At 47.2% G+C, this 14,570-nt stretch overlaps 1 protein-coding gene across 3 annotated transcripts in view; it reads left to right on the forward strand.

The window, feature by feature from the left end:
- SIDT1 (SID1 transmembrane family member 1) overlaps positions 1-14,570 on the forward strand; it is a 737,146-nt gene that overhangs the window by 459,001 nt on the left and 263,575 nt on the right. For all 3 annotated transcript variants that reach the window (XM_069635864.1, XM_069635865.1, XM_069635866.1), the window contains one exon: positions 8,576-8,647. In XM_069635864.1, coding sequence (XP_069491965.1) covers positions 8,576-8,647 — 72 coding nt within the window. The remainder of the gene's footprint in view (positions 1-8,575; positions 8,648-14,570) is intronic.

A 14,570-nucleotide genomic window follows, 5' to 3' on the forward strand; every position in this document is an offset into this window, starting at 1 on the left:
TGGAGCACATTCCAGCTCCTCTTCATCAGAACAATTTAATTCAGCAAGTCTAATTTCAACAGACTCATTCCAGTCATATGCTTGCTCAGTTTCACTATCACTGACTTCACCCGACCATAAATTTGGGTCCCAGTTATCTTTCCTAATTAGCGCGCGAATCCTTATCTTTGACGGATTGCCCCGCCGCTGTCTGCGCTTGTGTGTGGCTACACGCACAGCTAAAGAGGCACACATGTCCTCCATCTGATCAGCCCGTTTAACGGATGATTCAAGGGTCTCTCTCATAATAATTTGTTGCTCTTGGAGCAGGGAAATCTCATCTGTTAATTTGCGAATCTGCGCATCTTTAAGCAATTCATTCTCATGCACCTTTCTGAGCGCCTGCAGGAATAACCAGCCTATGTTTCCTGCTGCCTTTAGCTCCCTTCTGCATCTCTCAAGCGGTAAACTCTCCAAGCACTTACTAATTACTGCCGGGGAAACATCATTTTCAAGCATGTCCCATGCCCTCGGTGCCGAGTACCGATGCAAAATATCTGCCACACCCGACCAAGCATTTGATGCCGGCCATCCTGGAATGTGACAGAGTGCACTATCTTCCCCATTGCATTCATCTTTTGCATGTTTTTTCCAGAATGGCATCGTGCTCGTAAACCCTGCTCACAGCGCCAAATGTAGTGATAAGCAGTACCCGCACCTCCCTGGGATCCAGCCCTTTGTGCAAAGTAAATCACTCCTAATTACCTTCCCACACAAATAAGGTTTAAGACGCACGATGATCTCAGTCTGGAAAAAAAAAGTCAATCTCACAGAATATATGATGCTTGCATTTATTATCTACAGTGGCTAATGAAAACTAAGCAGCAATTTATAATAATGTGGAAATAGAAAGTGCAAGCTATATAATGCCAATTATCAATCACAGATGAATATGCAATTATTTGGTCTTACGCTCCTAATGAAATGTAGATGAAGGTACGATCTGATCACACCCAGGACCCTCGCCGCTACAGGTGCCCGGCACTCCTCAGAAGAGGAGGGGAGGACTGGCCAAGCCCCCACAGTCCTACACCAGAGCGGGTCGTCCAGGCACTGTTCTTCTTGATACGCGCGTCTTTCCAACAGCCCAGGATGAGTCCCCCCTTCCCTGGTCCAAGTATAGTTCTCTTATTAGGAGCTGCACGTCAATCATCATGACGTGTCAGCTCTTCGAGAAGCTTCTAGGCTCTCCCTTCCCGGCAGTAAACATGTTTTTTGCTTGGAAAGTTACAAGACTGGAAACAGCCAGTCTTGGCTCCCAGGCTTCGGGCACTGTGTTTTGAAAAGATCAGACATTCTTGCCTTATCAGTGCACCTGACTCGCAGAGCGAAGACGAGCAAAGCTGTGCCTGGCTCCCAAGGGCTGCATAGAGCCTCTTGCAAATGCTAGATGTTTTATGTCTTCAGAAAAGGCCTTCGCAATTAACCCCTTGCAAGCATGCAGGCTCACCCAGTTTGAGAGTCCTGGTTGATGTCAGCATTTTCCTCCACGCTTCGAATAGGCTCTAATACACACAAGATAGCTCAGTGGGTTAGTGCAAATGCAGGTTACTGCAAGCGCCTAGCAGCTTATCACGACAGTGTCCTTCCTAATGCCTCTCCGTGGAGGGTCAGTGGTCCCAGTTCTAAAAGTGGGGCGTGTGGGTAGAGCGGACGTCCATTTCTGACTGTGGACTCGACTCCGGGTGGGCACCTCCCGTGGTTCCGAGCTGAATCTTGTTGGTTGATCAATACAGTGCGCGATGTGAGTAAGAGATCCTTTTGTCCTTCGTGCTGCTCGTCGCGAATGTTGCTGCTCGCTTGTAAATTGGTAAAGTTGGTGCGCGGTATGTGGAATGAATCCTCGAGTTTTCACGTATGTATACCAGTGAACGAAGTTGCTCGCTTCCGATTAAGGCGTCTAAGTGCCAGTGCTTCGTTCCATGTGCCAGGTGAACTGCCGTAGCTAGTCGGGTCCATGTATGATTTATTTAAAACCTTCCAGCCATCAACTGTTGGTTTTGTTCTCTTCTTCTTGGACTGGCAGACACTTAATGGCTAGGCAGTTGTGTCATGGATGGATGGCAAAGGGAGCTGGTCTGCTTCCAGTTTTCTCATGACATGCTCTACCACAAGTCTTCCCATGAAGGTCTATAGCAGGGGTCTGACACCTTTGGCCCTCCAGATGTTTTGGACTACAATTCCCATGATGTCTGGCTATTGAGTATGCTGGTTAGGGATGATGGTTCTTGTAGTCCAAAACATCTGAAAAGTCAAAGGTTGCAGACCCCTGGTCTATGGGGTACGATCGGTGGACGGGCGTAAATCTCTTTCCCAGCGTAGCCTAGGACCAGATGAGTTTTCTGTTGACAGCTGTTCATTTTCAAAGCTTTCCCATTGTGGACAATGAGCATGGCTTTTAAGCAGGCCTCCGTCCCCTCCAGAACCTCTCCTTAGGGTTCTCCCTGAGGTTCTCTGAGAAACAGAGCCATTCTGGGGATGGGGGAGCTTGTCCTATTGGGACGAGAATACCCTCAACCGGCCAAGCTCACATGCGAGTAACCTGGGCCACCCTGACTTTCCTCTTTCCCCTAGACTATGACAGCACTCCAGAATGGCCCAGGTTCTAGGCCCCATGGTTGACACGGATCCAAGGGGCACATCAATCACTGGGACAAACCCTCCATTCTTCATTTGATTTTTTCTAGTCTTTTCCATCGTCTGAGCTACAGATCCCAGTAGACTCTGTAGGGTCCTCTTTCGGTTATTGATGTTTGTAAATGGAGACCTTGTCCCCTTTCAGTTGTTGTGTTGTGGGTTGCAGCCCAGGTGTTAGAAGAGGCAGAGCACCAGCCTTCGCTCCAGTTCGCGCTTGATAATAAAAGAGATAACATCGCACCCCACTGTCTGAGCTTCATTGTTTCCCGCCGTTTTTTTGGCATTGATTTAAACGTGTTGCAGTTGCATAAACACGTCTGCATTTAACAGACTGGCACTCCTCATCCTTGGCCGGGAGCCCGGTCTGTACTCGACTGCCCTCACCCTCCAAGTAACAAAGTGACTCCATCAGATCTGAAACCAGGCAGGCGTTGGCAAGCAAACAGTCTTTGGGATCAGCTGGATATCATTCTGGGCGTCTTCCAATGTTTTCAATCAGAAAATGCTAGCGGATTGTTATGACCCAGGAACCTGAGTGAAATGACGTACCACGGCATGCCCCATGTGGGTGCCGCCGTGCTGGTAGTTCTGCGCATGCGCCCTGCCCATGTTGCTCTGATGCTGTCCCCAGCTCTTCATCGTCTTGTTCAAGGGCATGCCTGCTGCTGTGTGTTTCTTTCTCTGGGTTGCCAGGCTGCTCATTCTCCGTTCATTCTCTCCCCGAGCATCCTCCCTCCCTGCCTGCTGTTGCCCTTCCTAGTATGCCTTGCCCCCCTGTTCTGGGCTTCCCCTTTCTTTGTCTGGTTCTTATTTCCTCTCTTGTGGACAACATCCCCTAACGCTCCTTGAAAGTCCTTCTCTGTCTCTGCGTCTTTCTTTTTGCCTTGCCGGCATCCTGTTAGTGGCTGCCCTCTGGATTCCCAGAGCCCCACCACGACAGTGCTTGCCCTGTCCCCACATCATGCTAATCTCGGGTGGAGTCGGTACCTGGTGCAGGGCGAACTGCATCCCTAGACTTGCACCCCCCGTTGTGTGTCTGCACGGTGTGGCATTCCCTCACTACATTTTCCTTAACCTTCCACCTTGGAGTTCCCCGTGAACGAAAGGGTCCAAGAGAGGAACCGGTACCTGAAGCCTGCAACTCCAGAAAGAACCACAAGACGACAAACACAAACTCACAATGAGATATCAAGGCAGCCGGCAGGTAGTAGAGTTACCCCAAACGTACTGTATGATGTCCTCAGTGTGCCTGCTGTGCACGTTCTCCTTTTCCCCCTGGTCTAATGTGCATTTATTTATTTATTAAAATAATTCGTATAAACCAGCCTCAGAGCACGCACACACAACAGACAAACAAAACAGAAGCAATTCAACGAGAGGAAGAGATCCAGAAGCCGATGGACAAGAAAGGAGGGAGCAGGAACGATTAATCTAGGGGGTAGGTTGAAGAGATATGTCTTCAACCTTTTTTTTGAACATGTGGCATTTACAGCCAATGATGCTTTTCACTCTGTCTCCAATGTACCACCTTCTACTCACATGCACCCACCCATGCAAATGCTGCCTCTACTGCCCCGCCCGAAGCATTGATGGTACGGCGGTTCACAAATAGAAGAAACAATGGGATGAACAGCGAAGGCCTGGCTGCGGCCATGTTGTACCGGTGTGTTTCTCCCGCAAACAATGCAATAGGGTGACGTACTGCTCCAGCAGTCATGCTGCCCTCATTGCCAGGTGTAAAAACTCACTGCAGTTCAGATGTCTGGGCATGTGGCACGTTAAAATAAAATAAATAAATATATACTGCAGAGAGACCTGGAGAAAGACCACATTGCCTGCTTGAGGCGCATTCTGGAAATGCCACCTTCAATGGTGTGCTGAATGTATTTTGCTCTTGCAGGGTCTCCGAGGGTTTACTCCAGAGACACACTGTGAGCAAAATGCATTCGCCACACCAGCAAAAGTGGCATTTACACAGCCTGTCTCCGCTTGCGATACGTTATATAAATGCCACCTTTGCTGCTGCGCCGAATGTATTTGAGACACATTATGCAAATGCCATCTTCACTGGTGTGCTGAATATGTTTGGCTCACGGACCTTCTCCGAAGATTTCCTTTGAAGACCCTCTGTGAGCAAAATACATTCTCACATCAGCGAAGGTGGCATTTACATAAAGCATACAGCATAGCACAGCATTTTCCCAATAAACTGATCAAAAATGTGCATGTATCCATAGGATAATGCTGCGCCAAGCAGTATATTAAACTTACTTCTGTAGCAACCGGGGCAGTTACTACACTTTGGCCCCATAGTGAACTATTCAGCTATGTATTCGGCTTCGGCCGAATACTTGGGCAACTGTTCGGTATTCGGCTGAATAGTAATTTCACTATTCGGTACACGTCTAAAGGTGACCTAAGCATTTCTGAAAGTAGCGAAATAAAACAAGCACAATTGCTTCAAATCTGGTCCTCTGTGTCAGTGTCTGTGCCATAGCTTACAGTTCCTGTCAGCATGACAGCTCCTCTTGTAACTCCTCTTGTAATGGCTTTGTGAGGTGCAGAGCCACTGCTTCCGACTGTGTTTATCCTCGCATGAGTTTCTTTGGCTGATGGTCTCCACTTCAGTCTTCATTCTGGCTTGCCTGGGTCAGCTGCGATTCTTCGTAGAGTTGATGGCTCTGCTCCCTCCTTTCTGCACCGTATTTCTTCCTTCACGATGCTACACGCTACACAAACGACATGACCTCTCTCTCCTTCCCTTTTCGTCACCGGACACCTAAGCCATCAACGTGGAGGGAGGTGAGCTACTTGGTGTTGCATATCACATTTTTCCTTATACAGAATATGGAGAGGCAATCACAAGGCATACAAAATAGAAACCCCCACACAGCAAGTTTCCACATATCATCAAGGTGAACTAATTCAAAACAAAATCATCAAGTGTCAAGGTCCCAGTCAGTTTAGTGGGGGTTGTCATACAGGTACAGCCAAAGACCTTTACAGTCAACAGAGAACGTATCTGCACAGCTCCTCATTTACAATCTTGTGGAGGCCTCCAGCTCCATAGTACCCCATTCCTGAAGATGTGGTTTTTAATATTTTTTCACAAAGTAGATTTACATAGAATTATAAATGGAGAGGAAAAGTCGACTTCACTTCTTGGTTGCTCCAAGGCAGTATTGTGATTTCTTAAGTGCTGAGAGGGCATATCACTGATACATTGTACATTATTTCCTAGCTATACCGTAACATGGACACCGCCATGCCCCAATATCTAGCCTTGTAAAGATAAAACCTTTTCCAACTCCCTCCCTTCAAAGGTATGCATGCTGGGCTCTGCGTTGAGATAGGGACACATGACACGCATGCGTACAATTATAAGCATGCAGCACATGATGCATGGCGAGTCTCATAAAACATTTTAATTACTTAAAGCCTAGACCATATATCTTGACATTATCTGCAATGACACAACTAAAAGTGAGCATACACATCTAAAGAAACATGTAAAGCATCAAGGAAAAAGACATGCATACTCTGAACAAAATAATCAAATACCAGTAGTGCAGTACAAAACCATAAACAGTGGAACTTGATGAAACCGCTTGAGAACGCTGCCTTGCTTGATACACTTGCGCATTGGTGTCAGACATGGGATACTTCCACAGGCACCGCATGGAATTCAGCTCTGGACGGCTCTGCAACTACCTTCTGAATATTACATTCTGAGTGAAGAAGGCTAATGTGGGGACCTGGGGAATTACATTCTGCAGCAGCTGAAATAGTATTAGTTATTTGTGTACATATGACATACATGGGCTAATTTATTTAATAATAAATAATTAAGAAAATACTGATGTCTCTGGTATTCTTTTTCCTTATTCAAATTCTGTTTTTTGGATGTGTAAATGGAGGAAATAGAACCAGGATTATGAGTTCAGTCTTCAATATAAACACGTTTAAGAACTCTTCAAATGTTTAAAGTTATGCTTGTCTTATAAAAAATATGACTGGGTTCTTTTATATCACTTTTACTCTTCCCGTTAACACTTTAGGTGCCCTCTGGATGCAGATGTACATCCTAATAAAGTGAGATTGTTTGCCTTTTTATGCATCGATAAGTCCTAGGTAATGGTCATGATTCAATTCATGACAAACATTTAATTAAGGCCCCACAAGTGATATGATATTTTATTTGTGTCGCGCTCATACGCAAGCGTTTCAGATCGCGACAAGGCAAGGGAGGGGAACAGGGGAGAACACAACACCGATCTTACTAGGCCCAGTGACATTGAGAACGCGCAAGTGCATGGGAAAGGGAAAGGGGAAAAGTGCATGGAAGGGGGAGAGTGGAGAGTGCAGGGCAGAGGAGAAACAGATAAATAATAATGCATCAAAATAAATGGATAATTGAGGCAATAAACTGTGGTAGTGCAGCCAGCAAGTGGCAAGTGCTGTGTTCACGGCAGCAGACTGGGTAAGTCTGATAAGTGCAGAAAAAGAAGAAAATGGGGGTGGGGGAACTGTATGGATACAGATACAGACCCCAGTGCGAGGGGTGGCCAGGAGGCAGTGCAGGAGGGTGGCAGGGTGAGCAGTTACCTGGGCCCAGGGGACAGAGGGTGGCCAGGTGCACAGTGCCAAGAGAGAGCAGATCAGCAGGGGAGAGGGGGAGCGAAGGCAGAAGCAAAGAGGAAGGTCTTGAGGTGCTTCCAGAACCGGAGATGGTTCTCCTCAAGTTTTAGAGTGGCAGGGAGGCTATTCCAGAGGGAGGCCCCAGCCGAAGACAGAGATCTACCCCAGCTTGTTTCTTTGAGAAATGACTGACCCTGAGGGAGTTAGAGGTAGAGGAGCGAAGAGCTCGAGAGGGGAGGTATTTGCAGAGGGATAGCTGAAGATATTTTGGACCCAGCCACCAGTAAGCCTTGTGAACAATGCAGAGGGTTTTGATCAGTGACTGTGGAAAGGTTTAAGCCGCAGATTTGTTATTCTTTTGATCTTATACGTAAATTCTTCCTGGATTTTTATCGAGCTATCCAATGTTTTAAAACGTCAATATTACTTATTGTCTATTTTATATTTATATTTTTCTGAACATGGGGCACAAGTTTCTCTGAAATACTTATCAGGATTTGTTTTCCTGTGCCGTGGTACAAGTTCTTGCAGCCCGATCGGAAAGGATTTGAGCGTAAAATATGTACAATAAAAAATCAAATGCTTTATGGGGAGGCGGTAAATGTAGCTATGTTAGGCAGAAGGTTGGTATTCAATTCCACAGCACTGCAGGGGTTAGATGACTTCTGGCCAGCCACATTTGGAACTTCGGGGCAGGCTCTTTTTTCTTCACGGTCACAGGCCCCGCAATGTCTCTCGATCCTTGTGAGCACCACAAAGCCACATGCTCTTGAAGGCACATTTGAAAAATGTTTGGTTCATCAAGACTTCCACTGCTCATGTATCCTGGTATCAATTGCTAAGTAATGTCGGATAAGGGGACACCTCCAACAACAGGGGCGGAATCCTGAAATATTGCCTCACAGATTATACGCTGTGGTCTCACCCATATCACCTACCTCTCCCAGTGGCACCACCCGACTCAACCATAGGCCACCTATATCATCTACCTCAGCCTACAGCATATGTTCTGCTAATGTCCTTCTGATAAAGAATGCTGATGTGTCCCCGCGAGGCAATGTGTTGGTGCTTGATAAAGCTAGCAATAATACATGGGTGCAGATGTTTCAATGGATGGTGGCCTCCTATCGCACAACACTTCAGATCCTGTCCTCCATAAACCCCTCAGGATTGCAGCGCATGCGACTGTCAGTTCTCAGGCATTTTTGATTGAATGTATTTAGGTGGTTAATCATCCCTGATTCTTCTTTTTCAATTTCAGGTGCTGGAACAGTGGCTGCCTCACACCCCATTTCAGCCGGCACCCCGGAAGGAAGTAGCTATGGAGCCATAGGTGAGCACAAAGTTCTCCGTCTTCTTAGGTTTCGCTTGGAGCGCTTTACATCACTGTTTCCTTAAACACTCATTCTCAACCTATAAGGACAACAGGCCAGCGTTGCCCTGAGGAGTTTAGAGTTTGATCACCTGAGCAGTAACATCTCTGTTCCCCCATTCCTGCTGCTTATTTTCTTACTTTCAATATGTTTAATGTGGAACAGGAGGATGAGGTGCTCTCCTTCTTGGGATTCTTTCCAGTACTTTATGCAATGACCTGAAAACTGTACTCTTCAAAAAACATCTCGCTGATTGCTCCGCTCAATCCTAATTCTCCCCTTCTGGAGCTCCCCCATGCGTTCCCAAACCCTCTGCCACCCCCTGTACCCTTACTTGTAACCGTTGTGTGCCTCCCCGATGTAGTGTGCACCGTTGCTTGCCAGGTAGGAGTATCCGTCTGTCTAACATTCTGACTAACCCTAGTGGAGGGGAGCATTGGAATTGGTGCAGAAAGCACAGGAACAGAGTGGGAGCATGGAGGGGAGCATTAACACCAGAGGAAGGGAACCGGGTGGTGTACACAGAAAAGCGCATAGGGACACAGAGACAGCATGGGCAGGATAATGGGAACAGGGTCTGTTAGGGAGAATTCTCATTTATGGCTTATTTCCCTCACCTAGTGAGTCCCCCAGCAGTTTTGCTGGACTTCTGGAGTTTATTTTTTTCACTTGGTAAGAGTGTGAGCTTTTCGCCCACTCTTACTCATGTTTTACCATGTGTCTTTTACCTGTTTTTTTATGATTGTGGACTCTGGGATAAACCACTTCAGTAGACCCCTTCTTTTGCGTGTTACACAGCACCTTCAGTGCAGTGACACAGAGTTGTCTTTTAGACTTCCCACCGACTCCATTTCTGGGGCTGACTACAGTCCCTCAGAAAAGGGTAAAGTTGCCATTAACTTTACTTAGTCATTTTACCACAGATCCAGTACACCCCATCTTCCATGGAGTACTGCAAAGGGTTACTTCATATCCCTTTGTATCCTGTACCTCGCTCTTTTAAAATTTAGACTTGGCTGGTGACAGTGGTATCTACCCTAAATTTCCTACCGCGATTATATTAGATAAACGTGGTGGTGTTTCAGGCTATTATATTAGCCTCAAACTTAAACTCGCTTGACCAAATACTTTTTCTTTTGGCTCTGGTCGGGTTTATTCGCCATTTCTTTTTGTTAAAGTCCTTCTTGTGTTTTACTTTGCGCGGCAAACCAGGTTTGCCATCTTTGTTCACCGTCTTTTGGCGGGCTTCTGCTCAGAAGCCCTCCTGCAGGCGCCTGGGTGTCTAGGTGGGCTGAATGTGAGGGAGGGGTGTAGTCACCCCCTGCACAGGGTATCCTAGGAGACCCAAGTCGCATTTTGCCATGATTGGCTGAGGTGGTTGTCCGGGCTGGACAACCCCCCTGCTGCGTGATTGACAGCCAGGCTGTGTGAATGGGGGATTTTCGCATAAAAGGCTGGTCTCCTGGGCTAGAAGTCAGAGTCGCCACTGGAACTACAAGGAACCAAAGAGAAGCGGAGAAGAAGACGGCTGCTGCAACTACCCCGTCCCGGTGAAGCCCTGCTGCAGTCCTGAGCTATCTACCCTTCGACGACCAGAGAAGATCCAGTCCGGAGTCTTCTTCCCTTGGGCTTGGTGGGGATAACCAGCTCATCTTCCACAGCCAGAGGATCCTCTTCTTGGTCGAAATCGCTGCACACTGCTGTAGTCGTCCGGATAGCCATCTGAAGAGCCTCTCCTGTTTTTAAGGAGCTCACCTTTTATTCGTCGTCGCTGCTGCCGGCTTCATCCCTGTGTGGTGCAGACCTTTACAGATGTCCTCCTTTGCACCGAAGTTCAAGGAACCGTGGGTCTGCGGGAAACCAACAGGAACAACTGCTAGGGCACCAGCTTCTCCATTGAATAAGGTACTGTGTTCTGCTTGAGGAATTAGGGTGAATACCTTTTCTTCATCTCCAAGGCTTGCCTTGTCTTCCCTCCTTCTTATAACTTTTGCTTCCTCTGTTGACAATATCTAAGTACTCCTGGCAACTTTGAATCTCGAACTGTACGACTGTGTGATCCTCGACAACAGGAACCCGGTTCCACTTGACACTGGCTCTGGCGTATTGACTCTTGAATTTCCGTCAAATAGTGTTCTCTGATTCTGTCTGCCTTGACAAAAGTATTGCCTATGATTTTTGCTCTCTCTGGTTAACCCAGGTGCTAAGTGTGTTTTTGCCCCGGTAACAATTCTTGCCGCGGATACGCGTTTCTTTAGTAAGACCGAACTGTCATTACTGTCAAAAAGTGATCGCAAGTGTATTCCCGGTCACGTCTCTTGTTTCGCAACACCGATCCGTTAAAACACCGGGTACTTACCTTGAGTTAGAGTGCACCAAAGTGAATTGGTTGGTTGTAGTATATTTTACGTGTGGTTTTGAATTAATAGAAGTGCTGTGTTTATAACAAATGGTTTAAAAATAAATGTACGTATATTTTTCTACCTGAAACCTTGAGTCAGTGTTTGCTTGAGTCACAGTAATTGTGGTCCCTTTGTGTAATCTCTGCTACTGCTCATATACTCTTGAGATAAGCCTGGCTGCTCCTCTACTGCTACCACTTTAACATAGTAGTACAGACTTGTACCAAAGGTAAAACTTGTATTGCCACCTGTAGTCTTAATTGTGTGTAGTGGTCCCTAAGGGCACTGCACAGGATTCTGCCTAACAGGGGCAGGTAGCCTAGGGACACTCTGGGAATGTAAATGGGAGCATTAAGGGGACCATGAAGAGGGGAGTACAAGTACACACTGAGAACATGGGAACAGGAACAGCTGGATCCGGCAGAAGTATCCGTGGGAGCAAATCTAATGTAATGCAAGTGGTCTAGTACACAGTGACGTCCTGTTGGTGCTGTGTCCTGCAGGAGAGAGGGAGGGGTTGGACTTAGTGGGGATATAGGGAGAGGCAACATGTGAAAACCCTGATGTGTTGCTGTGTGGAGATCCGAGGCACCCTTTCCCTGTGATTTGGGGTAAGGCACATGGGATGGTTGTTGCCAGAGGGAGCCCCAATTGTTGAAATCATGCTTGGTTGCTTGCGATCAAGGCCCACCCTACCAGTGTGGAAGGATGTGTGGGGTGGAATGTCCCGTGGTGGGTTAGTGGGAAAGGTGTAGAATTTGCTGGGTGTGAGTTTAGAGATGGAGGTGCCTGTTGAAGTGGCCAGGGGGGTGAACGGCAGGTTCCCTATGGGAGTCCATATCTGTGACTACTTTTCAGGTTCATAGGCCCTGCTTTGGAAATTGGATCTGTTTAATAAACCTGGTGTACATCCTGTTACTCAAGTGCCTAGGTTGGGGCATGCTTTGCTGCACCCAGTGTCATATCCTTGTTGTCCCTGGTCCTACGGCCTTCGGGTGCTTAGGCCTGCCCGATCTCTGTGATTTATTCCTAGTCTCACATGACGAGTCCATATTAGCAATGCTTTTCATCTTCATGCCTAGTGAATAGACACATTTTGAGAAATCTCTGGAAGGTCGAGTGGCCCTCTCGCAGGCAGCATTGGCGGTGTTTGTGACTAAAGAGGGCCTCCTTAGCGTTTTGTGTTGTAGTGTGGTACTGTCCATAGCGATGCTTCACTGGATCATAGCCCCTTGACTGGGACATATGGGATGAATTTATGAAGGATCAGTGGGCAAAGCAGAGAGTTTTGAGCTGGATCTTGGGATTGACTGGACGCCTCTGGAGGATCCGGAGCGCTCTGGTGATGTGTTCTCATCTTCTCAGCAGGAGTCTGGCTGCTGCGTGTTGTGATCTCTGGAGACAGTTCACAGGGTAGTGTGGCCGGGAGGCCTATGTGCCTGCGGTTTGCATAGTCTGATCTTACAGGTACCAGTGCAATGGCTGTGAGGGTTCACTGTAGGAATGACAAGAAAGGCGATCAAGTGTAGGAAGAAGCGTGGAAATGTGAGCATGGGGGCAGGGAGCGGGACATGGAAAGGGTGCAACGGGTCACGGTAGGAGGATGGAAAAGCATTAAAACGCAGTGGGGGTATCCCTGAGAGCTTGGGGGGGGGGGGGTATGGTAAATTGTGCGGAAGACCATGGAGTGTTATTAGATTGAGAACAGAGCATGGTGAAACAGTGGGAATATGTGGGTTCCATGTGTTAATATCCCTGCAAAAATATCGCCATACAAGAATGGCGCCGTATTTTTGCGGCAATATTAACCCATTAAACCTCCGGTGGACACCCCCGCAATGCCCATATTATTTTAAAGGGAGCGGGGGACACCCCTGCGACCCCTGCTCCAATTTACCCAAAAAATTATCCCCACTAATAATATTGCCTATGGCTGTTCCTGACGACCATATATATGGCGATATAATTGGAGGGAATAATATTACCTGATACCGTATGTGGGGGGTGGGGACATGACCAGGGAGCATGGTGGGTGCAGCAATGGGAGAGTAGCGGGTAGAATGACAACCGGAATGGGGAACAGCTATGACGGCGTGGGAACAGGGGTGTGTCCAGGGAGTGACCTGGGGTGGCACGTGCTACCCCAGGAATCTGATTGGCCACCCCAGGTGCCACCCCTTTTATCCTAAACTATGGTCATTCATTTTGTGTGTATGCACGCTCATACTTCATGCCTGTTGCCACCCTGCATAAGTCAGTGCCCGACTTGGGCTCTCCCGGTCTAAAGAGTCTAGACACGCCACTGCGTGGGAACAGGAAGATTATGGGACATGAACAGGTCGGGAATGGGAAACACGGGTGGAGATGTTTTACCATGAAAACATATAATCCTAATAAATATAACTCAACCACACTCTTGCCCCCTCTCTCTCGCTACCTCACCCTTTTGGCTCTCTCCCTCAATGACTCTCCAGGGCATTATCCATTCATCAACGGGCCGCCTCCTTTTGCATTTTTCTTTTTATTTCGGGGAAAGGGGCAGGGGTTGCAGGTTTATTAAAATGTGGAAGCAAATACTAAGTTCAAGCACTCCTAATTCATGAATGCTCGCTTTTCTTCAAAATGGCGGCCGTTCCCACACTGGGCTCGGTTCCCGTCTCCTCTCTTTCTATTGGGTTTCATGTATTGTGGCTCTGTTGTGTTTTCCAGCCTTTGCATTCGCTCATATTAACATAGAACTAGTCAGTGGGGGCTTTGTCGTCAAGAGAGAGAAAAGCATTTTACAGTTTAATGTAATGGTCATTTGAATTGCGCCTTTCACTATTGGTATGGTCACAACGTGCAATAGGTTGAACGCCCTCGGGATACCGAAGTGCAGGTATGGGAAATTCGTCTGAGTAGTTTCTAATGCGTGCGTGCATTTTAACCAATATGAAGGTAGGTAGGTAGGGTTGGCCAAGTCGAATTACAATTGACCTTTTCACAATTGACCGAATTGTGAAGGTCAATTGTAACATATATGTGGGGGGAAACCCCCCACAACCCCCCACCCGACGCCAAACCCCCCAAAATAAATATAAATATATATATATATATATATATATACACATACATACGGTCAATTGTGAAAAGGTCAATTGTGACCCTTTAAATTCGGTCAATTGTTCATTCGAACAATTGTAAACGAACAATTTGGGTAATACCGTCCTGACGGGGGGTCTGGAGAGTTTGCGAGAGTTGGAGAGTTATTATGTGTGCAGCTAGACCGAATTTATATCAGGAGGGATAGATGCATTCTTATGGCCCAGGTGTTGTGCAAAGTGTCTTAGAGTAGTGAATGACAGCAGCTGCGTGCGGGTGCGTGACCGTGCCTTCGGCTACTTTCCATAAGCATGGAGTTTGATACATACCCATGTGTCTTGGCTGGTTTCTTAGTTGCATAGATCCGGCTGAATTTAGAAGGGGGTGAGTTCAAAGTGCG

Source organism: Ambystoma mexicanum, chromosome 7p (genome assembly GCF_040938575.1).
Source record: "Ambystoma mexicanum isolate Mex_15411 chromosome 7p, UKY_AmexF1_1, whole genome shotgun sequence".
Classification (NCBI taxonomy): Eukaryota; Metazoa; Chordata; class Amphibia; order Caudata; family Ambystomatidae; genus Ambystoma; species Ambystoma mexicanum.